Source organism: Lithobates pipiens, unplaced genomic scaffold, assembly GCF_037356315.1.
Source record: "Lithobates pipiens isolate NorthernLeopardFrog02 unplaced genomic scaffold, aLitPip1_a1.2 Scaffold_8, whole genome shotgun sequence".
Lineage (NCBI taxonomy): Eukaryota > Metazoa > Chordata > Amphibia > Anura > Ranidae > Lithobates > Lithobates pipiens.
In genome coordinates this window covers 665393164-665420043 of record NW_027507903.1, presented here as the reverse complement: position 1 = coordinate 665420043, position 26880 = coordinate 665393164, and the positions used below count along the sequence as shown (strand labels likewise).

General features: G+C 47.5%; 1 protein-coding gene across 1 annotated transcript; it reads left to right on the top strand.

Annotated features, from left to right (window-relative positions):
• The first annotated feature begins 24668 nt into the window (after positions 1-24668).
• Positions 24669-26586, top strand: LOC143964248 (E3 ubiquitin-protein ligase TRIM39-like). Its single transcript, XM_077473949.1, has one exon. It carries the CDS (start codon positions 24691-24693, stop codon positions 26260-26262), a length of 1572 nt encoding a protein of 523 aa, XP_077330075.1. The 5' UTR covers positions 24669-24690; the 3' UTR covers positions 26263-26586.
• Positions 26587-26880: the final 294 nt, after the last annotated feature.

The following is a 26880-nucleotide window of genomic DNA, read 5'->3' as shown; positions in this document are numbered from 1 at the left end:
AGTGTGGTGGTGGAGGAGAGCACGGGGGTCAGGAGAGTGCGGGGGTGGAAGAGAAGAGAGGGGGGGGCAGGAGAGTGCGGTGGTGGAGGAGAGCAGGGGGGGGGTCAGGAGAGTGCGGTGGTGGAGGAGAGCACTGGGGGGGGGGCAGGAGAGTGCAGTGGTGGAAGAGAGCAGGGGGGGGGTCAGGAGAGTGTGGTGGTGGAGGAGAGCACGGGGGTCAGGAGAGTGCGGTGGTGGAGGAGAAGAGCACTGGGGGGGGGGGGGGCAGGAGAGTGCGGTGGTGGAGGAGAGCACTGGGGGGGGGCAGGAGAGTGCAGTGGTGGAAGAGAGCAGGGGGGGGTCAGGAGAGTGTGGTGGTGGAGGAGAGCACGGGGGTCAGGAGAGTGCGGGGGTGGAAGAGAAGAGAGGGGGGGGCAGGAGAGTGCGGTGGTGGAGGAGAGCACGGGGGGGTCAGGAGAGTGCGGTGGTGGAGGAGAGCACTGGGGGGGGGGCAGGAGAGTGCAGTGGTGGAAGAGAGCAGGGGGGGGGGTCAGGAGAGTGTGGTGGTGGAGGAGAGCACGGGGGTCAGGAGAGTGCGGGGGTGGAGGAGAGCACTGGGGGGGGGGGCAGGAGAGTGCAGTGGTGGAAGAGAGCAGGGGGGGGTCAGGAGAGTGTGGTGGTGGAGGAGAGCACGGGGGTCAGGAGAGTGCGGGGGTGGAAGAGAAGAGAGGGGGGGGCAGGAGAGTGCGGTGGTGGAGGAGAGCAGGGGGGGGTCAGGAGAGTGCGGTGGTGGAGGAGAGCACTGGGGGGGGGCAGGAGAGTGCAGTGGTGGAAGAGAGCAGGGGGGGGGGTCAGGAGAGTGTGGTGGTGGAGGAGAGCACGGGGGTCAGGAGAGTGCGGGGGTGGAGGAGAGCACTGGGGGGGGGGGCAGGAGAGTGCAGTGGTGGAAGAGAGCAGGGGGGGGGGTCAGGAGAGTGTGGTGGTGGAGGAGAGCACTGCAGCCCCCCCCTCGAAGCTCCTATCCAGGCACTGTAGCACAGGATGGGCATCTACTCCTGTGTATCACAGCGCTGGATGGCTGTGTTCGGCGGCCGCTCTATAACACAGTTCCGCCCCCCTCAGACTGGCTCATGTGATAGGCGGAGCGTTGATTCTCTCTACTATCACACGAGATGGTCTGGAGGGGGGCGGGACTGTGTTACAGAGCGGCCGCCGAACACAGCCATCCAGCGCTGTGATACACAGGAGCGGAGAGCGGATTAAAAAAAAAAAAAAGTGGTGCAGCATGGCGGCGGCAGTGGCAGCACCTTGGAGATTCCAGGGGGGGGCACTTGACCCCCCTTGCCCCCTGCTGCGGACGCCCATGGTGCCCGCTGTCATACACTTCTCTCCTGTACATAGTGTCCACTGTCGTACCCTTCACACTCCTCTCCTATACAGTGCCCACCGACATACCCTCCATACTCCTCTCCTATACATAGTGCCCACCGCCATACCCTCCATACTCCTCTCCTATACATAGTGCCCACCGCTATACCCTCCATACTCCTCGCCTGTACATACTACTCACTGTCATACCCTCCACACTCCTCTCCTATACATAGTGCCCACTGTCATACCTCCAACACTTCTCTCCTATACATTGTGCCCACTGCCATACCTCCAAAACTTCTCTCCTATACATAGTGCCCACTGTCATACCCTCCACACTCCTCTCCTGTACATACTACTCACTATCATACCCTCCATACTCCTCTCATATACATAGTGCCCACTGTCATACACTTCTCTCCTGTACATAGTGTCCACTGTCGTACCCTTCACACTCCTCTCCTATACAGTGACCACCGACATACCCTCCATACTCCTCTCCTATACATAGTGCCCACCGCCATACCCTCCATACTCCTCTCCTATACATAGTGCCCACCGCTATACCCTCCATACTCCTCTCCTGTACATACTACTCACTGTCATACCCTCCACACTCCTCTCCTATACATAGTGCCCACTGTCATACCTCCAACACTTCTCTTCTATACATAGTGCCCACTGCCATACCTCCAACACTTCTCTCCTATACATAGTGCCCACTATCATACCCTCCACTCCTGTACATACTACTAACTTTCATACCCTCCATACTCCTCTCCTATACATTGTGCCCACCGTCATACCCTCCCTCCACACTCCTCTCCTGTAATTACTGCTTACTGTCCTACACTCCTGTACATAGTACCCACTGTCATACCCTCCACACTCTTCTCTAATACATAGTGCCCAATTTCATACCCTCTACACTCCTCTGCTGTGCATACTGCCCACTGTCTTACCCTTCACACTCCTCTCCGGTACATAGTGCCTTCTGCCATACCCTCTGCACTCCTCTCATGTACATAGTGCCCACTGTTAGACCCTCCACATTCCTCTCCCTCACCTGCACATACTTCCCACTTTTATACCATCCACACTCCTCCCCTATGCCTCTTACCCACAAAAACTGTTCTTTAAAATTATATGTTAAAATTATATGTTCCTCAATGTTACCAGCTCTAGAATGGGCACTTTTGTCAGTTCAACTAAAGGAAATCTCACAGTCCTCATATTTGTTCTGCCCCATTATTAGTACTTATTTTATTTTGTAATGACTATTGTGATGTATAGAGGAACACGGGGGATGTCAGCTACTCTAAATATAGCACTTGTAAAAAAAGCATCCCTAAAATATATTTGAAATGTTGACAACCATGTACTTAGGCACTGCCCAAGGGCCACAGGGTCAGTAGGGGCCCCATGAGAGGCTCCGGTGATAGTAAAGCGGTAGTAAACTTTTCTAACATTACTACTTTTTAGAGGCCCTTGGGGAGGTTATGCCATAATGTACAAGTGTGCCCAGCATATTAGCACATTAGGGTACACTTACCTGTCAGACCTCCACTGCTGTGCTGTGATCAGTCCGGCGGGGCCCGGGCACTTCCATTTTCACCCGGTCTTCCTTCTGGGTTCTGTGCCTTCCGTCATTTGCCTTGGCCAGGCTGCGTTGATGTCATTCCCACACATGTGCATTCTCTCTCTCCCATCCCCCCCTTTCTCTCGCATCCTCCCTCCCTTACCCCTCACACCTCTTTCATCCCCTTTCTTTCTCTCTCTCTTCCTCCCTCTCTCTCTTTCATTTAATTTGTTATAACAAAAAATTGTTTGCATTTGTATTTATTTATTGTTTATAAAAGGCCCCATCAAAATCCTCAGCACCAGGCCCACGATGTTCTTAATCTGGCCCTGGGTGTAACGCGTAGAGGTAGAACCTGGTGGTGACATGCGTAAGACCTTTAAATATGTTATATGCTGTTTTCTTATTGAAAAAAGGGGTGAGTTTAATAGATTTAGCTGGGTGGGTGAGGTTTATTCCATTGAACACTTGGTACTGCACTATTGGAGGCACTTTATATTTTTGCATGTCGGTCTGGAGTTGGTGCTGATGATTACAGAGTATACGAGGTGCAAAGCGTGGTTGATCCCTGCAGGACCTTGGTGGGGACCATTAAAGTTCGGCATGGAACCTTTTTCCTGATGGGAATTATCATTAGTTGTGAGCGAGTTTGACCCTTTCAGTTCCCAGAAGAGTTGAAGCTGTTATAGTTGCAAAGGGTGGGCCAACTCAATATTGAACCCTACGGACTAAGACTGGGATACCATTAAAGTTCATGTGTGTGTAAAGGCGGTCGTCCCAATACTTTTAGTAAAATAGTGTATATAATATATAACATAACTGACCCCTGTTGTATCCAGAGCACCTGCACCAATCACGGTATGTCATGCCTAGACAGACACCTTTTTTGATGTTCTTATCATCCCCTATATAACAGCTTTATTCTTTATCATAGTGCCCCTTCCCGCCTCTCTGTTCCCCTCCCCCACTCTGTCTGGGCTGGAATGCATGCACATTTCATCATAGAGGACCAAAATCTAGACTGTCCCCTCCTCTCGGGATTGCATCCTCCATCTTTTGGTCTAATAATCCAGGTTTTCTTTTCCATTACGTGAAGCAGCAATTGTACAAATTTTATTTTATTTAAAAAAAAAGAAAATCTCCATTTGTATCCATTTATATCCATCATCAATTAGATCAACATGACACATCCAAGATGAACATTGTGGCTTTATTTTAAACCAGCAGGTGGTGCTCTAGTCTCCTTTTCACCTGTAAGCCTTCCATTCTTCTCAGCTGTGCTGAAGGAAATTCCTGTTATTTACACATCTCAAAATTTTCATCACAGCAGTGACTCTATCGTTATGACAGCACAGACTGCGCCCTTATCACAGCAGTGACTCCGCCCCTTTCACAGCAGTGACCCCTCCCTTATCACAGCAGTGACTCCACCCCTTTCGCAGAAGTGGCTCCACCTCTTATCACACAGCCCAGTAGGAGGATTCAATCAGACTGACCGAGCACTAAAGCAAGCAGTTGTACTGTGTGGTCACTTTAGCTAAGACACAGAGCTCTGACAGTCCTTAATCATGTGATGCATATATAAATCATATATAATAATACTGACCCTGCCCCTTATCAATTTTTTTTGATTATTAAGAAAATTTAAAAACAGAGAATCTTCATGCAGCCCGTTCATTCTATGTATGTCATGAACAGAAAACGTATGATCCTATCATCAGAGTCTGCGGATTGGCTGGGATATCCTCCAATCAGTGTTGGTTCGCCACTCTGGACCATTCATGGCGTCTGCGCTCTTCAATCAGAAGCTTCTGAAAGACACAGAAGAGTTTCAATCACCCCAAAATAAATGCTCACAACAGTGCCTTGAATTCTGCCTCCCGATTGTCTCCATTTATGGCGAATTATGGTTTCTAACCTTCCATGTTGCCTGACTCATTTGTTCCGCAGAGTATTCCTGCATTAGAGGAGCATCTCCATGGTCTTCGTTACAGTTGGGTACAAGTCCAGGAGGCTTTGCGTCATGCTAATGATAGGTACAGACTCCATGCTGACCGCAGACGCCTGCCTGCGCCTTCCTACCAGGTTGGGGACAGGGTTTGGCTGTCATCGCCCAACCTCCGGCTTTGTGTTCCCTCACTGAAGTTTGCACCTCGGTTTATTGGGTTTTTCCCTATCCATTCGCAGGATTAACCCAGTAGCTTACGTGTTGGACCTTCCTTCTAATATGCGCATCTCTAATGTGTTTCATGTCTCCTTATTGAAACCGTTGGTCTGTAACCGATTTACCAACTTGGTGCCACATCCTCACCCTATACTGGTTGAGAACCATGAGGAGTATGAGGTACAATCCATTGTTGACTCCCATAGTTTCCATGGGCGCATACAGTACCTGGTGCATTGGAAGGGTTACGGTCCAGAGGAACGCTCCTGGGTTTCATCCTCTGACGTACATGCCCCTGTTCTCCTCCGCAAGTTCCTTAGACGGTTTCCCCTCAAGCCCGGTGGCCCTCCGAGGGAGAGGGGTCATTGGGGGGGTACCTTCCTCCTCTGGGCTGGCCACTCAGCTGTCGGCTAATTGCCAGCTCTCTTCTCTTTCCACAGTTACCAGCTGTTCCCGATGATGCTAGTCTGACCTGCCTATTTAAAGCCTTCCTGCTCACTTTTTTATTTGCCTTCGTGTTGGTCACATCACAGGGAACCATCTCCTGCTGTTTGTTTCAAGACTGGCTTGCTGACATCCCACCTGGCTTCTTATCCTGCTTGCGGTTGCTCTCCTTGGATCCCTGACTTCCGGTCTGGCTGATTACCCGATCTGGTTTATGAGCTTTGGACTGGCTGACTACCCGATCTGGCTACAGGACTCTGGCTATGCTTGACTACACTTTTTCCTATTTACCTTTTTATTTTTATTAATAAACAAGTGTGATTTGATTGTACTTCTGTCTCGGTCTGTTTCATGGTTTCTGACATAACGGCAGTCCACACAAGCTGAGCCGTGTCTTGGATTATTTCCCTCAGCCGACCATGCGAGGAACTAAAGAGGGTGCTGGATGGCGCATCCTGCCTCCACACAGCACACAGACAGCTCGCAGGGAACTGCTGACAATTTGGAGCCTATGGACAGACTGACACCAGAACCTAGCTCTCCCCAGCAATCACCCTCAGACAGAGGTAAGAGGGCAGCACTGTCCCCAGCTTTTTCTCCTGCTAAGGAACCCCTTCTAAAAAAACAATACTGGGAGAATCGATCAGATTCCCTAGCAGCCATCCCTGCCAGTGACCAGCCAGCATCTGACCACACTTTAAAGCTCATGCTGCTTTCTCTAGAAAGAGACCTCCACAGCTAACTGTCTTCCTCTCTTTCCACACTACAGAATAAAGTTGACCAGGTAGAGGAATGCATGGCTGACCTATAAAAAAGTGGTGACAAAACATACTGTGGTTTACAAATAAATGACGGACGCCTGTGATCACCACACTGAAGAATTTTGTTTCCTCCAAGCCAAAGTAGCTGATCTAGAAGATCACTCCAGGAGGAATAATATCAAATTCAGGGGCATACCAGATACCATTAAACCTCCAGAGATAATTTCCTACCTACAACAGCTATTCATCCTACTTTTCCATCAGCTAAGCCAAGCCGACATAACCATTGACTGCACACACAGAATTGCCGCACCCAATTATCTACCTGCTTCTACCCTGCGAGACGTATTGGCTCGCATTCACTTTTTTCAAATTGAAGAACGTATAGTGGCGTCAGCTCATTCCATCTCTTCATTACCGGAGCTGCATACCTCAGTCTCCCTCTACATTGATATCTCCGCAGCCACAGCTCAAAAACGCAGACATTTTTTTCTCAAGTCATCACAGTCCTTTGCAACCACAATGCCCACTACAAATGGGGCTTCCCTGTAATCTGATAGTGACCTTTCAAAATTAAACTACACTTTTTTCACGCCTAAAGAAGGCATTAAAGTGTTTGTAAACTCTTACATACCACTTTAACCTACAGGTAAGCCTAGATTAAGGCTTACCTGTAGGTGCAAGAAACCTCTCCTTAGCCTACACGGTTACGGAGACATTTTCCTAAAAAAGGGCACCTATGTCTATGGCGTATGCGCGCCGTAGAAACCAGCACAAGCGCACTGAGCATGCCGTCACTGATGGCTCCCGTGAACATGCTCCGGGGTGATGTCATCGCTGCTCCTGCCACTCACAGCGACGGAGCAGTGATACCCGGAAGGAAGATGGATGCTTGGTGCAACAGGGGACAGCGGTGACATTGCTGGCTGCTGTGTCAGGTAAGTGACACATAATGGGCTACTATACGATGCATAGTAGCCCATTATGCTTTACCTTTGCAGGGAAACAAAGAGGAAGTAAACCCATCAGGGTTTACTTCCTCTTTAAATGGCTGCTAAATTGGGGCCTGCTCAGCTCTCCTCTACCTAACTCTCAAACGCATCAGTCACCAGCACTCACTCTGGATTCACGGTGCAATACATCTGCACCAACCCATCGGTAACTCTGGCTACTTTATACACCTGCCAGTTGCAGGATGAGTCATGTTATTTTCAATATTCAGTGCACTTGAACTTGTTTTTTTTCTGATTTTGCACTCTCAATGAATGTCCTAGGTGAGTGTGACACCAATTTTGCTTCACACTCTTACCCCCCCTGAAAAAAAAGAGGTGCTAAGCACCCTCTCATCATTTATCACCCTATTTTGTTTGTATTCAAATCCTGTTTTATACTATACAGTTTATTACCAAGTTTAAGCCAAGTTAATTGTGGATTGATATTATACTGTTTTTTTTATTACATATGTTTTTTTCTTTTCTGTTTTCATCTCAGTGTGCAACTCTAGAAGGTGTAACTCTTGAACTCCTCACCCCCTCTAGTGGTAAATGTACAACATGTCTCTTACCATCACATTCATCCATGTCAAAGGCCTAAACTCTCCATTTAAGTGGAGTCATGATAGCTGTAAGCTCCTCGGTCTCTTTCCAACTCCTTTACTCAGAGCTTGACCCTGATGGCAGGAACACCATCCTAAATGCCTCCATCAACAACCACAATATGACCATTTCCAACATTTATGCCCCAAACACTAATCAAAAGCATTTTTATAAGGTTACTATAAAGAAACTGGAACCCTTTAGGCAATGACCCTCAATCAATATATTTTGCTCTCCAGATGAAGCCACGTGGTATGCTGTTTTCTTATTGAAAAAGGGGTGAGTTTAATAGATTTAGCTGGGTGGGTGAGGTTTATTCCATTTAACACTTGGTACTGCACTATTGGAGGCACTTTATATTTTTGCATGTCGGTCTGGAGTTGGTGCTGATGATTACAGAGTATACGAGGTGCAAAGCGTGGTTGATCCCTGCAGGACCTTGGTGGGGACCATTAAAGTTCGGCGTGGAGCTTTTTTCCTGATGGGAATTATCATTAGTTGTGAGCGAGTTTGACCCTTTCAGTTCCCAGAAGAGTTGAAGCTGTTATAGTTGCAAAGGGTGGGCCAACTCAATATTGAACCCTACGGACTAAGACTGGGACACCATTAAAGTTCATGTGTGTGTGTAAAGGCGGTGGTCCCAATACTTTTGGTAAAATAGTGTATATAATATATAACATAACTGACCCCTGTTGTGTCCAGAGCACCTGCACCAATCACGGTATGTCATGCCTAGACAGACACCTTTCTTGATGTTCTTATCATCCCCCTACCTAACAGCTTTATTCTTTATCATAGCGCCCCATCCCGCCTCTCTGTTCCCCTCCCCCACTCTGTCTGGGCTGGAATGCATGCACATTTCAACATAGAAGACCAACATCTAGACTGTCCCCTCCTCTCGGGATTGCATCCTCCATCTTTTGGTCTAATAATCAAGGTTTTCTTTTCCATTACGTGAAGCAGCAATTGTACAAATTTTATTTATTAAAAAAAAAAGAAAATCTCCATTTGTATCCATTTATATCCATCATCAATTAGATCAACATGACACATCCTAGATGAACATTGTGGTTTTATTTTAAACCAGCAGGTGGTGCTCTAGTCTCCTTTTCACCTGTAAGCCTTCCATTCTTCTCAGCTGTGCTGAAGGAAATTCCTGTTATTTACACATCTCAAAATTTTCATCACAGCAGTGACTCTATCGTTATGACAGCACAGACTGCGCCCTTGTCACAGCAGTGACTCCGCCCCTTTCACATCAGTGACCCCTCCCTTATCACAGCAGTGACTCCGCCCCTTTCACAGCAGTGACTCCTCCCTTATCACAGAAGTGGCTCCACCTCTTATCACACAGCCCAGTAGGAGGATTCAAACAGACTGACCGAGCACTAAAGCAAGCAGTTGTACTGTGCAGTCACTTTAGCTAAGACACAGAGCTCTGGCAGTCCTTAATAATGTGATGCATATATAAATCATATATAATAATACTGACCCCGCCCCTTATAAGTTTTTTTTTGATTATTAAGAAAATTTAAAAACGGAGAATCTTCATGCAGTCCGTTCATTCTATGTATGTCATGAACAGAACACGTATGATCCTATCATCAGAGTCTGCGGATTGGCTGGGATATCCTCCAATCAGTGTCGGTTCGCCGCTCGGGACCGTTCTTGGCGCCTGCGCTTTTCAATCAGAAGCTTCTGAAAGACACAGAAGAGTTGCAATCACCCCCAAATAAATGTTCCACGGCTTCCAACATAAAAGAAAGGGGCATCTGAAGGAAAAAATAAAAAATTGGTTTTGATTTTGATGGGACAGGGAAGGGTTGGACCCTCTGTCAGGATTTAAATGCTGACCATGTCTCCTCTGTGGAGATTCACCTCCGATTTGTTCTGGTGACCACTAAAAGTGATGAGAATATTCCACAAACTGAGTTGTCACCAGAACCTGGAAAAGAGGAGAAATCTCCCAATGGGGACAATTGTTCTGTTGACAACTGTCTGAAAGGAGAATTCTTTTTGGAGTGATTTCCTCTCACTTCCTGTTGTGTCTACATGACAGGAAGTGAAGGGAATTTTCTAAAAAAGAGATACAAATGAGAAAAAAATCAAAAATATATATGTAAAAAAGCTTCAGAAATGCTTTAGCAGTTTTTACTTTCAAAATGATATTTTATACACAGAGCTGCCACTAGAGGGCACTCCTGTCTGTGTGAAGATCGGGATGTGAAGATTGATCACAAGTAGATTGGACCGTTACACTAAGCTGCCTCTAGAGGGTGCTCCTGTCTGGGTGATGATTGTTCACAAGGTTAAAGAGGAAGTAAACCCTGATGAGTTTACTTCCTCTTTCATTCTCTGCAAAGGCAAAGCATAATGGACTACTATGCATCGCATCGCATCACATTGCATAGTAGCCCATTATGTGTCACTTACCTGACACAGGAGCCAGCGAAGTCACCGCTGTCCCCTGTAGTCCGCCGCTGTTTACATATGACACCAGACCAACGCTTGCGTTAGACATTGCGCCTTAGCAGGGGGGGACAGGGGTGTTTTTTTTTTTTTATTATTTATTTTGCTTTTTTATTTTATTTTTAAACTGTTCCTTTCATTTATATATATTTTTTATGATTTTTATTGTTATCTCAGGGAATGTAAATATCCCCTATGATTGCAATAGGTAGTGACAGGTACTCTTTTTTGAAAAAATTAGGGTCTATCAGACCCTAGAGCTCTCCTCTGTCCTCAAAGCATCTGACCACACCAAGATCGGTGTGATAAAATGCTTTCCCAATTTCCCAATGGCGCTGTTTACATCCCGCAAAATCTAAGTCATGAAATGCTCGTAGCTTCCGGTGTCTTAGGCCATAGAGATGATTGGAGCCATTCTGGTCTCTGATCAGCTCTATGGTCAGCTGGCGGAACCACCGGCTGCATTCTCAGGTTCCCTGTTGGGACAGGAGAGCCTGAGAAAACCATGGAAGATGGTGCGGGGGGGACATTCCCTCCCACTGCTTGTAAAAGTAGTCTAGAGGCTAATTAGCCGCTAGGATTGCTTTTACATAAAAGCCGACCGCTGGCTGAAAAGAATGATACCAAGATGATACCTAAACCTGCAGGCATCATTCTGATAAAAGGACTCAAAGTCCAGCAACATACCAGTATGTTGCTGGAACTGGTTGGGCATATATTGTAATTTTTTTTTCATGCAGCCTGTGGGCTGAACGAAAAAAAAATATTGATCGGTGGGTATGCCCACCATTAGATACCACCCTTCATCCACCCACTTCTAATGGTGGGCATACATGCACCATTTATATATGCCAAAGCATGGGGGCATCCTCCCGCAAAAGGTAGGAGCAGATCGCTCCTCCACCCCTTATGCCCCCATGCTTCGGCATATATGCTCTTTTTTAACTGTGGTGGTGAAATCACCCCCGACAGTGCTGGAGTCGCAGCTTTATGTATCATGGGAGCAAACGCTGTTGCTGTCAAGATAAATAAATCCACGCTACAGCTGAATGGCGTACCTGAAAACAAAAAATGGTTAACAATAAAACATTGCAGAATAGAATACAGTACAAAGGAGCAGAACAATAGAGAGAGAATAGAGAGAGAGAGAGAACAATAAAACGACAACTATTTTTGTTTTTTTTATTTTATATTTTTTTTGGTTTTTTGTTTTTTTTACTTTTTTTTTTTTTTAAACACTTTTTTATGTAACTTTAACACTTCTGTTGTAACGGTTCCAGCGGTTTGGGTCTCTCAAAATGCGATGGCATCTTGGGAGACCCTGTGAACGTGTGCCTAGCCTGTGCAATGCTGTACCCTACGCTAATACTCAACTAGTTCATGGTAGCGTTCAAAACATTCACCAATGCAAAGACCAGGATTGTCAGGACAGCGGGGACAATAATGACGGGTGTCACGCCTATATCCGCGCTTTCTGCAGACACAACATTTTCTTTGGGGGGCTCGTTGGGTAGGGGTACTCGGGATGACATAAGAATAATGCCTCTCATGCAGCCGGCTTACTGCATCTGGTAGGGGAAGGTGAGGTGGAGCACCGCCTGGATACAGAAGGGCTCTGACGATATCCTCCTGGAATTTAAGGAAGGATCCAGTCCGTCCTGAAGCTTTGTGTAGCACATAAGCATTCAGTATAGCCAATTGGAATAAATAAACAGACACTTTTTTGTACCAGCGTCTGGCCTTACGGGCAACTAGATACGGCGCCAACAACTGGTCATTGAGGTCCACCCCTCCCATATTAAGGTTATATTTGTGGACACAGAGGAGTTTCTCCACAATACCAGTCGCCGTAGGAATTTGGACCGTCGTGTCTGCATGAAGGGAGGTAAGAACGAAAACATTCTTATTATGCCTCCACTTCATAGCGAGCAAATTATTACTGCGCAAGCAGGCTCTCTCCCCCAGCCTAAGACGGGACTCTACAAGCCTCTGGGGAAAGCCCCGGCGATTAGGTCGCACGGTGCCACATGCTCCAATCTGCTGATCAAACAAGTGACTAAACAGTGGCACGCTTGTGTAATAATTGTCCACGTACAAGTGGTACCCCTTTCCGAATAAGGGTGACACCATGTCCCACACTATCTTGCCAGCGCTTCCTATGTAGTCAGGGCAGTTCTCCGGCTCTATGTGACTATCTTTACCCTCATAAACCATGAAACTACATGTATAGCCTGTGGCCCTGTCACAGAGCTTATACATCTTGACCCCGTATCTGGAACGCTTGTTGGGAATCTACTGTTTGAATGACAAGCGACCAGAAAACTTAATCAGGGACTCGCCAACGCACACAACTTGATGGGGAGTAAACAAGGCTGCAAAACGTTGGTTGAAGTGGTTTATGAGGGGCCGAATTTTGTAGAGCCGATCGTATTCAGGGTCTCCACGAGGACGACAGAGTTCATTGTCGCTGAAGTGCATGAACCGCAAAATCTGCTCGTATCGTGCCCTGGACATGGAAGCAGAGAACACGCGCATATGGTGAATTGGGTCAGTGGACCAATATGACCGCAACTCACTCTTTTTGGTTATGCCCATGTTGAGGGAGAGGCCCAGAAAGATCTTAAATTCGGAAACCGTAACTGGTTTCCATTGTTTGGCAAGGGCGGACTGGGGAACAGTGGCGATGTGTTGACCAGCGTACAAATTGGTTTGGTCCACAATAGATCTATAGAGATCTTTGGTGAAAAACAGTGAGTAAAAGTCAAGTGTCGTAAAATCAACTGTTTCCACGTTAATGCCAGGTTGGCCAGTGAATGGGGGAAGTACGGGTTCTGCAGAAGTGGTGGGCACCCAATTAGGATTGGCGAATTCTGCAGGAAGGGCACTATGGGTACGACGGGCCTGTCTTTGTCTTCATCTTGGTGGCAGCGGGACACTACTTGTGCTTGCCACCTCGCCAGCTTGAACTGCACTTATGGAACTCGCCACGTCACCACGTGTTACTGCAGTGCTCGATGTACGTCCAGGGTGTACTAGGCCGCTGGTGCTTGCCAGTTCACCAGAAGGATGAGCGGCTCTAGTACGTCTCTGCTCCATATGAGTGACCTGCGGTTCCTGCACCTGAACAACAGAATACATTCGGGATTGGGCACACCTGCCCCTAACAGGGACCTCATCTCCGTCGTCAGAGCTATCTGTCATGGAGCCGCTGTCCTCTACAGCAGTGGTCATCAACCCTGTCCTCAAGGCCCACTAACAGGACAGGTTTGCAAGATAACTGAAATACATCACAGGTGATATAATTTGCTGCTCAGTGATTGCAGTATTCGAGTCTGCATCTCCCCAAGGTAATACATAAAACCTGGCCTGTTAGTGGGCCCTGAGGACAGGGTTGATGACCACTGCTCTACAGGATCGTATTCTGAGCCTGAATCTGACAGATGAGTGACGTCCTCTTCACTATCTGTCATGCTCAGAAACGTGTAGACCTCTTCACTAGTGTACCTTCGCTTTGCCATTTTTGGCTCTAAATTTAGGGGTACACTAGTGAGACTCACAGGTAAAAAAGCACCTAGCCTGTCAGCGACTGTATCAAAACGCTACAAAAAAAACTGTTAGCGATCGCAGGGATCAGGCCTGACTCTGCGAACGCTGCAGTTATGTGTGTTGTGTTTTGTAAGTGACAGTGATCGATCGATACTGCACTTGGGTGGGCTGGGCTGGGCTTGGCGGAGGGGCTAAACGCAGGTGCTAGCAGGTATCTGGGCTGATCCCGCTAACAATGCGTTTTGGGAAACCTAAAATGCTGGCAACGCTAATATAGATCTGATCAGATACTATATTACTAAGGGAGGTGTATGCTTTGCGCGTGGGTGTTAGCGGTACTGGCACTAACCTGGCGCTGGGGCGACGCAGACCTTATCTGACCCTCAAACTTATATCACCCGCCGGGTGATCAGGGGGTTAAACCTTTATTAGGTAATAAATGGCGGGTGCCCTGAAACTATAAAAAAATAACTAACCAACCAGCGTCACCTGTTACAGTTATATGGTGATCACTGGTGAAAGGGTTAACTAGGGGGCAATCAGGGGGCTTTATGCGGTAGTATATGGGGGTCCCTGGCGCTATAAAAAGCTGCGGCGAACCTAAATACCTACCTGCCTAACTAGCGTCACCTGTGACACTAATACAGCAATCAGAAAAACGATCGCTTATTAGTGACACTGGCGACGGGGGGTGATCACGGGGTTAAACCTTTATTGGGGGGTTAGGGGGGTACCCTAGAGCTAAAGGGGGCTAACCCTAACTGCCCTAACAGTTATTACAGTCACAAATGACACCAATGCAATAATAATAAAAAAAAAAATGCAATTGGTGTCACTGTGACTGGGGGTGCAGGGGTGATTGGGGGGGTGATCGGGGGTGAAAGGGGGGTGAAAAGTGTGCCTGGCGTGTTCTACTGTTAGTGTCGTGTTGGTGCAACTCACCGATCCTCTCTCCTTGGTGCCGGAATGAAAAAGACCGACACGAGGAGAGATTACATCACTTCCTCTGCCTGTGTTTACATTACAGGAGAGGAAGTGATGTCACACAGCATTTCCATTCGTCAGGGGCGATCGCGAGGGGGTGGCCATGAATGAATGGCCGCCCCCTCATCCCGGATCTCTCCTGAACGGATACCGACCGCCGCTGGCACCGGGGGGGGGGGCCCGATCGGGCCCCCCACCCGCGGGAAGGCAGGGACGTACAGGTATGCTCATATGCCTGCCCGTGCCATTCTGTCGACGTACATCGTCGTGCGGTGGTCGGCAAGTGGTTAATGAACATATAGGAATTCTGGGAGTGAATTAGTTTATCTGATTGTAGAACAGGTGTCAGATTTATGGTTGGTTACATTGAAGTTGATCTTAGCGACCAATCATATCTAGGAGAGATGACTGAAATAAGCTTGTAAAGGGTATATAAATGCAAGCTCTACAATTGTAAGACAGACAAGTCAAATAGGAGCTCATAAGGCTGAACTCGATGTATGCTGCCTTATTGCACTGTTCATAGAGGTCAGAACCAATGGGCAATTATCTGTTCAGATAGGCATCTATCAGGCTGACTGTTTGTCTATGCAGCTCTATTGCACGGGTGGCAGACGGTCAGAACCAATAGGCAAATATCTGTCCGTGACTTGACTTGTTCCAGAGTGTGGTCTCAGGTGAATTTCCCTCACAAACTTAGTCGAGCCGAAACCCAAACCATGTGAAGGGACCAGACCACTGGTGACCATTACCGTATGAGTGAATTTCAGAGCACACGAGATTCCTTAATTCCAAAGTCCTCCGTCTGCTGACAGAGGGCGGTTGGCCGACTGGTCCCTATCAGGTGACGGGTTCCCAAGAATTGGCAGAAAAAACTCATTCTGGTTCAAGTTAGGAGCAAGTCACAATTGTTTCATTTTGGTTAGAGGGTAAGAATACCTACAGTATATCTAATATGCTTGCATTGTAAGAAACTGTATAAATTAGACCTGTATCTTGTAAAACTTTGAACATAAACCTGTATGTTACCAGCTGTTAATAAAGCTGCATGGTTGAAATTCTGCCTGGTTTGATACGTTGTTATTATTAGGGTTGTCCCGATACCACTTTTTTAAGACCGAGTACGAGTACCAATACTTTTTTTCATGTTCTCGCCAATTCCTATTACCGATACTTTTTTTTTTTTCGTTTCAATATATTTTTATTTTGCATCAAGAAAAGGAAACAAAGTCAATGTGGATATGACTAAAACACAGCCAGAGGTAATACAAAAGTGCAGACAGTCTTAAACTTGAAAATGCCAAGCCAGTTTGCAATCAAACAGAGCAATAGAATATGATTCAGGAGTCAATACAAAATAAGGATGATAGTGAGTACATATTTATGCACCTGTAGAAGTCGATCGCCTCTAATAGACCAGAGCTAACTAATGTATTTGTACAAAATCCCAGTCAAACAAAAAAAATAATAAAAATAAAAAATAAATAAATAAATAAATAAAAAAGGCCAAGGAAGGAGGGAGGGATCTCCGCCACCCCATAAGGGCTCTTTGCTGTGGCCAAAGACCCCTAACCCCCTGCCGAAAAGAAAGACAGAGAGGACCAGGAGTATGCTCACCAGAGGTCTTGAACTATGCATATAAACCAAAATATGTAACCAAAACATGTTGCATGACTATATTGCAAAAAATTAACCAGGGATGAATGGAACAACATCCCGAACGGGTACAGAAGCCCAGCGCATCGAATTGAATACATTTAACCCAGGTTCCTGTGAACCGAGAATAATATACTGAGGCCTACATTGCAATGCAGGGACAGGTCCTGAGACCAACTTGCAGGGCCCTGCTCTACAATGAAACATCCACTACAGACTGTCTCTCACTAGGCTGCATAGAAGAAGACGAAGAAAGAAAAGAAAAAGAGAGGAAAAGAAGAGAGAGGAAGAGTGAGAAAAGGACGATAGAGGAAAATGGCATCTACTTGCAGGAGTCGCCCGGGGGGTAACGAAACCTTAATCAGGGTTCAAATCTGGGAGCATTTATGTGGACAGAGAAACTCCTACGAAGCGCGCCCACGGTTCCCAGATGGCCCTGAATTTGTCCGAGCGGTCCAGGAGTACGCTCGCCGTCTTTTCTTGTAGCATGATCCAGGAAATTTTTCTTTTAGCCAGTACAGTGGAAACAGAGGGCTGCTTCCAGGCTTTGGCAAGAGTAAGCTTAGCTCCTAGTAAAATAAAAGTGATGAGGCGTTGCGTATTCCTGGAGGCTCCCTCTGTAGGGAAATTAAGGAGCGCCACCAGAGGAGACATCTGAACTGGTGTGGCAGAGAGTTTGGAGATCCAGGTAAAGATCCTATACCAGAACTGCCGTATTCTAGGACAAGTCCACCAAGTGTGTATCATGTCACCACGTAGGCCGCAGCCCCGGAAGCACAATGGGGAAGTGGAAGGGAACATTTTAGCCAATTTCGAAGGGACTAGGTACCATCTCGTTAGCACCTTGACACCAGCTTCTATCATACTTGGGTTAAGGATACCTCTAAAGGACTTAAGAAACAGACCATGCCATAAGTCGAGGTTCCAGGATTGGTTTAAATCCTCTTCCCAAGCCAACATGTAAGTCGTCTTGGATCGCGTGGAAGATAGTGCTTTATATATGACAGAAATCCCCCCCCCCTCTGCTCACTGGACTGACCGCACCATGTTTCATAGGACGTCACCTGGGGACCGCTGGGAAGGGACTTGCATTTTTTATGTAAGAAATTAGAAATCTGAGAGAATCGAAATATTTCAGTGGGGGGCATATCAAGTTTGCTGATGCAGTAGGCTTTAGAGATTGGGCCCACAGGTCTGAGGAAGTGTCCTATTCTATATAGCCCCTTGTCCAGCCACCATTGAAAGGCTTTAATGTCCAGGCCCGGAGGGAAGTCTGGGTTATGGAAAAGGTGAGATAAAGGTTTTATTTGGGAAATTAGGGAGCAATTATTTTTAAATCCATCCCAAACTGCAAAGGAGTGTGAGAGAGTTAGGGAGAGGATCGGAGGTCTCATTTTTTTTAGGGCTCCACATAAGGAAGTCCAACGTGTGCCTAGGTACCGCCTGTCTCTCTATCTGTATCCAATCAGGCTGTTCCCATCTGGAATATATAGCTGACACCTGTGCCAACTGGGCTGCTTGATAGTATAGACGTAAGTTCGGGAGGCCCAAACCGCCTTCCGATTTGGATCTGAATAATATGGATTTGGAGAATCTATGTCCTCCCTTCCCCCAGACAAATTTAATAACTTTAGCTTGGAAACGTTGCAAGCGCACCCTATCCACTGGGATGGGAAGAGCCCTGAAATAATACAGGATGCGAGGGAGCAGCGTCATCTTTATGGCATTGATTCTACCTAGCCAGAATAGGGACAGCCCCGCCCACCTGTTTAGATCTTCCTCCAACTCGTGGAATAACGGAGGGTAGTTAGCTTGATGGAAGAGATCTATCCTGGGGGTTAATTTAATCCCCAGGTACGATATCGTAGAGTCACTCCAGGTGAATTTGAAGCTGTCCCTGAGCCTTTCCATGAGTGGGCCAGAGATATTAACATTGAGTGCTTGTGATTTATGATAATTAACCCTGAGGCCTGAAAGCGATCCAAAGTCATCAAGGAGACTACAAATATTGGGCAACGAGGTCAGGGGGGAAGAGACGTACAGTAGGATGTCGTCCGCAAATAAGGCACATTTGTGCTGACTAGGACCGCAATGAATACCCTTAATATTTGGGTTATGCCTAATGGCTATGGCCAACGATTCGATTGCTATTGCAAAAATTAAAGGAGATAGCGGACATCCCTGTCTGGTACCTCTAGATATGGGGAAAGATTCCGAATAAAATCCCTGCAGACGCACCTGGGCCGTTGGAGAGGAGTAAAGGGCTCGCAAGACATTGAGGAAAGAATCTCCAAATCCCCAACGTTGTAAGGTTGTGAAAATATATGACCAGTGCACAGAGTCAAACGCTTTTTGGAGATCTAAAGACAAGAGGCATCCCTGTCTGGTAGATTTCCCGTCCCAATTGGAATTAAGAAGTGAAATGATGTCTATGGCCCTGCGAGTTTGATCCGGGCCTTGTCTTCCCGGAATAAATCCCACTTGGTCCTTGTGTATGTATAAGCTGATAAAGGAAGCCAGGCGGTTAGCAAGGATCTTGGTCAGAATCTTCAAGTCATTGTTGATGAGAGAGATTGGTCTATAATTACTGACCGAACTAGCGTCTTTATTAGGCTTAGGAAGAACCGTGATGTAAGCCTCATTGAGAGAGGAATCAAGACTCCCCCCCTTCGGAGAGTGTTGAAAAAACGGGCCATGTACGGGGCAAGCATAGGGGCAAACGCTTTATAGTAGGGTATCGAAAAACCATCCGGGCCAGGGGCTGAATGCATTTTCAAATTTTTAATCACAGCGCACACCTCATCTGCTGAAATGGGCGAGTCCATCCTAGATTTGTGTATGTCTTTTAAAGATGGGATCGGGAGGGTATCAAGGAATTTGTTAATCTCTGCAGGGGATGGGCTATGAGTACCGCTGTACAATGATGTGTAAAAGTCGTGGAATTCGTGCATAATGCGCTGGGGGTTCTGTGACATGGAGCCACCTTGGATTCTGATTTTGGGGAGTGCCGGGGTTCGGAGCTTAGGTGTCAATCTCTTGGCCAACATGGAACCAATATTATCACCCTGATAGTAGAATCTGGCTCTATTCCAGCGCAGCCATTTTTCGGCTTTGGTGGTTAGGGCCAAGTTCAAAGCCACTCTAGCAGCATCTAGTTTGGGAATGGGGACAGAACTTGGGTTCTTTTTATGTTGCTTGGCTAATTTGGAGTATTCCTTGTCTAGATTTTCAATATTAGCTTTGTTTGTTTTGTTGATCTGGGAAGAAAGTTGTATAAGTTGACCCCTAATTACCGCCTTATGGGCAGCCCACAGGCAAGTATCCTCTATGTCAGGTGTGTCATTCGTGTCAAAGTATTGGAGGATATTTTGTTCGTCTTGAACCCTAGCGGGATCACTCAGAATAGACTCATTAAGTCGCCAACGTCTACACGGCCTGTGGTTAGCAGGACGAGAGAGGGACAAAACTACCATTGAGTGATCCGACCAGACCACCTCTTTAATACTAGCCCTTGTAGCCAGAGGAATAGATGCAGATTCAACAAGAATGTGGTCTATCCGGGAGAAGGAGCGGTGAGGGTTAGAATAGTGCGTGAAATCTCTTAGAGTCGGATTCACTTCTCTCCAGATGTCAACCAAACCTCGCCGAAAGAGCAACTTGGTTATACGTAGGCTTTGATTAGTGGGTCTGGTCAGGCGTTTGCCAGGAGGGCGCGATTTGTCTAATCCCTGGTCAAATGCGGTGTTAGAGTCCCCTCCGAAAACTACAGTACCCTCCAGTAATGGCGATAAAGTGGAGAGCATACGGTTGAAAAAAGTTAGCTGGCCCTTGTTGGGGGCATAGTAAGATACTAATGAGTACAATTTTCCATCAAGATCACCCACTAATAACAAGAACCTACCCTCAGTGTCCTTGAATTCAGATTTCAGTGTAAATTTGCAGCGTTTAGAGACAAAGATGCCCACTCCCCTAGTTTTATCCTCTGCATTGGCCAGGTAAAATAGGGGGAATTTAGAGTGTATAAATGAAGGGTTAAATCTTTTAGGGAAGTGAGTTTCCTGAAGCAGAGCTACATCTACCCCATGTTTGTAGAGGTACTGAAATACTTTGCGACGTTTAAGAGGAGAGTTCAACCCCTGGGAATTGTGTGAAATAATTTTGAGTGGAGAAAGTGGAGGCAAGGGCGTATCAGCCATTGAGCAGAGAGGGAGGACCGCCATAGAAAGCAAAAGCACTTACCCTGAAGATTCCACTGAGCCCAAGCCTCATTACATACCATGGAAGTAGCCCCGGAGGGGGATGAATGTTTAGTTGAAACGACCCTCTGGCGACTCCTGCAACGATAAAGGAAGAATAAATACAGATGGAAGGAAGAAAAGAGAGAAGGAAAAATAGAAAGTCGGGTGACAAGAGAGCCAACCGTAGAGTGGAGGGGACAGGGTCCCCCACATGCAACGACAAAACATACACACAAACCGTCTCGTCAAAAAATAGGGACAAGGTTTGTCCAGAAACTAGGGCCAAAAAGCCCCAGTAAGCCAGACAAATGGGGGGTGCATGAGCACCGCCACAGCAGGCAGGCCCCAACCATTATGGAAAACCATAAAACATACAAAAAATAAGCTTATATATGGCACCTATACAACCAAGGCCCCCATGCCTCCACTATCATCAATAAGTTGGGATGAGTTAAGATGGAGGGTTGAGGACCGAGAGCCCGTTATTTAGTAAAAAATGCGTAAAAACCAACAAATAAAAATGTATGGAATATGTACGAATAGAATTACATATAACACCTGAAACTTAGAAGAATTGAAAGTCACGGACATCTGGTAGGCAGCAAGGGGGGGCAAGGATAGGGGCAACTAATAAGACCCCATGTGACAGCAAGGGGGAAAAATAAAAGGACAAAACTCAATCCTCCACCCCCCCCAAAAAAAATAAGCATGAGAAGGAGATGGGTCATGGGTAGTAACAATGGAAAGTCCCAAGGAGGGTGCACGGCCTAGTTACTCTCTAATGTCCACCACATGTCCACTGTGGATGAGTGTAGCAGTAGTGGACTGAGGAAAGAGTCAGGACCCAAGGCACAAGTGGGGTGGCAGTTGCTCCCAGGGAGCATCTGAGAGGTTACAAAGTGCATGAAGAACTTGTGGATGGTGCTCTCAGGGGGGTCCGGTTTCCTTAGATTTCTTAGATCGTACAGTCTCCCACACTGGAGGCAGAGGGCTGGTGGGCAGTTGCCTCTTGGCAGACTGTAGCGTGTTTCCTTGAGGAGTGGGATTTGGAGTCTGGTTGATGAGGCCTAGCTGCAGCAGGAGTTTTTCCCCTTCATGCAGGGAACCAAAAGTGTAGGCTTTGCTTCTCCAAACAAATTTGAGCTGGAATGGAAAGAGCCACCAATACTTGATTTCTTTGTCCATCAGGACTTGAAGCAGAGGTTTCAAGGTTCTCCTTTTTTGGATAGTAGACAGGGATAAGTCAGCGAAGATCTGCAGATGATGCCCTTGAAAAATGATCTTCGGTAAGGATCTCGATTTGTGCATGATTTCCTCTTTGACCGAATAAAAGTGGGGTTTAACCACAATGTCTCGGGGAAGCCCATCCGCTCTAGGAGGTCTGAGGGCTCTGTGGGCTCTGTCCAATTCCAGTCGGTGGTTCGGGATCTCCGGAATTAGGGTTTTGATGAGGGAAGAGACCACCTCAGGAACATCTTTGTAGGATTCAGGGAGCCCCCTGACCCTAAAATTGTACCTTCGATTTCTATTTTCGAGATCGTCTATTTTAGCTTGTGCCGTCTCCAGCTGTTCTTGTAAAGTCTGTATGCAAGCCGTGTTTTTGTCCTGGTAATAGTGGTTTCCAAATTAGACTCAATTATTTCAATGCAGGAGCCTATATGTTGAAGGTCAGCCTTGATATCACTTGTAATCTTGTGTGCCGTTATGTTCAGGAGATCAGCAAACTTAGTAAAATGTTCAGACACATTCAGGTTGTGAGGTAGGCCTGAAGCCTCAGGCTGTAGTGAGGGATGTGACTGAGGTGGACCAGCCTCCATAGGTGAGAGACCCATGTCTGCCAGGGTATGCTCCAGGAGGGATGCTGTGGAAGCAGGAGAGGTGGCTCCCAGGGGAGGGAAGTCAGCTAAGGGGTCCGGTGCCAGTAAGGACGGGGATGCCGCTGTATGTAGGCTAGGCGAGCGCGCTGGGCCTGGGCAGCTCGGATCCGCCGCCATCTTGGCCGTTTCTGACAGGGACACAGTGGCTTCAAATGCGGGCTTCAGATTCCTCCTTACCGCTCCCGCGTACATCGGGGGTGTCCCCGGGGCTTCCGCTTGCCTTGTGGATACTTTTCAGGCGATTATTGCTGCGTGGGGTGCCGGGATAGAGGCCGGAGCTGCTACGGCGGGACGGAGCTCTCAGACTACACGTCCATCTTAGGAGCCTCCGCGCATGCGCCCCGATACTTTTTTTTTAATGTCATGTGACAGTTTGATTGATGGGCACTGATATGTGGTACTGACCAATGGGGACTGATAGGTGGCACTGATAGGTGACACTTTTGGGCACTGATAGGTGACATTGACAGGTGGCTGGCACTGATAGGTGGCACTGATAGATGACACCGACAAGTGGCTAGCACTGATAGATGGCACTTATGGGCACTGAGAGTTGGCTGGCACTGAAATGCAGCAATAAATGACATGAGGAAATGATTTATTTTTGAAATGCTGTGCTGTGAAGCCCATCTTGGTACACCCTGCCGCAGTAAGCAGCAGCAGACATCTTGTTACACCCAGCTGGGCAAGGTGTAACAAGATGTCCGCTGCTGGCTTACTACAGCCGAGTGCAGGGTGTACCAAGATGGGCGTCGGGATGTTCAGCCGCCGACGTCTTTCTCTGACGTCTCTCTCTCTCTGCTGTCTCTTTCTCTCTGCTGTCTCTTTCTCTCTGCTGTCCCTTTCTCTCTGCTGTCCCTTTCTCTCTGTTGTTCCTCTTTTTCTCTCTGGTGTCTCTCTGTCTTTCTCTCTGATGTCTTTATTTGATTTCTCAGGTACAGAGCAGCAGAAGACATGCCCCCTTCACACACGCCCCCTTGTAATGTGTCTCATTAGACAGACTGACTCCACCCGCCCTCTCTGTCCACCCGCTGACTCCACCCACCGGCTAACTCCGCCCACCCTCTACGCCCACCAGCTGACTCTGCCCGCCCTCTCCGCCCACCAGCTGACTCTGCCCGCCCTCTCCGTCCACCAGCTGACTCTGCCCACCCTCTCTGTCCACCAACTGACTCTGCCCGCCCTCTTCGTCCACCAGCTGACTCTGCCCACCCTCTCCATCCACCAGCTGACTCCGCCCACCCTCTCCGTCCACCAGCTGACTCCGCCCACCCTCTCTGTCCACCAGCTGACTCCGCCCGCCCTCTCCGTCCACCAGCTGACTCTGCTCGCCCTCTCCATCCACCAGCTAACTCTGCCCACCCTCTCTGCCCACCAGCTGACTCTGCCTGCCCTCTTCGTACACCAGCTGACTCCGCCCACCCTCTCCATCCACCAGCTGACTCTGCCCACCCTCTCCATCCACCATCTGACTCCGCCCACCCTCTCCGTCCACCAGCTGACTCCGCCCACCCTCTCCGTCCACCAGCTGACTCCGCCCGCCCTCTCCGTCCACCAGCTGACTCCGCCCACCCTCTCCGTCCACCAGCTGACTCTGCCCGCCGACCACTTCATGTTGAAGTGTAGAGGAGAACCGCACACAGCTTTCTATCTAGTGCCAGCAAACAGATCCTCCCACCAACCTTGTATATATAAGAATAAAGTTCCACCGGTCACTGCACTAAAAATGTGTTGCTTTATTATATCAAATCTTTGGAAAAAGATTACAAAGCAAGTAAAGTTATTCCAGACAAAATCATTACAATCATCTGTTCAGACAAAGATTATATTTCGGGCTTATTTATTCATGCCCTTCCTTAGATCAGTCAGAACACACAACAGATGTGTTCAACATTATCAGACCTCTATAATTCTACTCATAATATTCATCCAGCCTCACCCTGTGTTGGAGGACGTCACCCCTCCCCCATCCTCATTCCTCTCCGGTGTCAGAGACTTTCAGGTTAGTTTCTCTTCTGCTGTCAGCGATGGCGTCTGGTGATCTGAGAGCTGAGTTGGAATGTTCCGTCTGTCTGAACATTTATACGGATCCTGTAACCCTGCGATGTGGTCACAACTTCTGCCGGGTCTGTATTGATGGTGTGCTGGATACACAGGAGGGGTCTGGAGGATATTCCTGTCCTGTATGCAGAGAGAAGTTTCAGGAGCGTCCTGCACTGCAGAGGAACATAACACTATGTAACATAGCAGAGACTTTCCTGTCTACTCAGCCAGATCAAGAGGAGTCCGGGGTCTTCTGTACTCACTGTGTGGACTATCCTGTACCTGCTGTTAGATCCTGTCTGCTCTGTGAGGTTTCTCTGTGTGATAGACACCTGAGAGTCCACAAAAAGTCCCCAGAACACGTCTTATGTGACCCCACCTTGTCCATGGAGAGCAGGAAATGCTCCGTCCATAAGAAGATCCTGGAGTATTACTGCACTGAGGATGAGACCTGTATCTGTGTGTCCTGCAGTTTGGCTGGAGAACATCGGGGACACCAGGTGGAGACACTGGATGAGGCTTCTGAGAAGAAAAAGGAGACACTGAGGAATGTTCTGCAGAAACTTCTGACAAAGAGAGAGGAGACGGAGGAAAAAGTCCAGAGTCTGCAGGAACACCGGAGGAAAGTAGAAAAAGAAGCAGCTGGTGAAACCGCGAGAGTCACTGCCCTGTTTAGAGATCTCAGGAGACATCTGGAAGACCTGGAGAAGAGAGCCCTGAGGGACATCTCCAGGAGGGCAGAGCGGATCTCCATCTCCATCCGGGATCTGGAAATAAAGAAGGAGGAGCTGTCCAGGAAGTTGCGTCACATTGAGGAGCTGTGTAACGTGACGGATCCACTGACTGTCTTACAGGAATCAGACACAGGTGACTTGTGTGATACTGAGGATGGAGATAATGAGGACAGAGAGAGACATGAGGAGCTCCTCCATGATGGAGGGGGTCTGGATGTGGCGGGGGTCTTACACACATTATCTGATATAATAACAGAGGTAAATGTATACTTCTATATACAGGGGGCTGCAGACATATTACTGGATGGAAACACAGCTAATAAATATCTACAGATATCAGATGACAGGAAAACTGTATCCAGGTCAGATATAGAGCAGAATCTCCCAGAAACACCAGAGAGATTCCAGGATTTTTCTTCTCAGGTGATGAGCAGTCGGAGTTTCTCCTCAGGGAGACATTACTGGGAAGTGGATGTCGGGGGGGCAGAGCACTGGAGAGTCGGGATGTGTTACCCCAGTATAGAGAGGAGAGGGAAGGAGTCAGTGATTGGAGAAAATAAAAAGTCCTGGGCAATGGACAGGTATTATAATCAGTATTATGTTGTATATGACAGAAATCATATCTTCTTCCCCACCAATCCCTCCAGTAACAGAGTCAGGATAGATCTGGATTATGAGGCCGGGCAGATCTCCTTTTATGATCTGTGTGACCCGATCCGACACCTCTACACCTTCACCACCACCTTCACTGAGCCCCTCCATGCTGGGATATATGTATATAGAGGTTGTATAAAGATATGTGGGGGGAGGCGGGAGATGTGAGAACTCCGCCCACAGTCTGGTGACGTCAGACAAAGGAGGGGAATTCATTTAATATTCATCCAATAGTATATAGCAGTGGGCGGGGCTTCCTGCAAGTTTTTCTACTATAAATAAATGTGAGATTTCTTACTGATCGTTGTGATTGGGTAGAATATCTGTCCAATTATTGCAGTAACAATAACGTGTTCCTATTGGTCAGAAAGGATGGGTGTGGCCTATCTATCTGTCTATCTATCCCATAACAAACTTAAATAATGCATTATAACTTGTAAGCAGAAAATATCAGTGTGCAACTTCAGTCATCTCTCCCTCTCCCCTCTCCCTCTTCTCTCTCCTCCTCGCTCCCCTCCCCCACATGTGGTCCCTCTGTGTGGGGGGGGGGAAACCATGATCAGATAGAGGGGGGGTGGGGGTCACTGTGATGGGATAGGATGGGGTCACCTCTCCTCTCTGCCCCTCTCCCTCCTCCTCCATACAATCTATACTACAAAGAGATGGAAATAAATGGAACAATCGGAGAGGAAATCTATGAAGACGTCATCTAGAGATTTATTACTGGAAGAAAAAATGTGATCAGAGAGCCCAGACTGTTTTTAGGCAGAGTGGGTCAGGATTAGA

Coding starts and splice junctions, on each gene's coding strand:
- LOC143964248 (XM_077473949.1), top strand. CDS start 24,691: ATGGCGTCTGGTGATCTGAGAGCTGAGTTGGAATGTTCCGTCTGTCTG.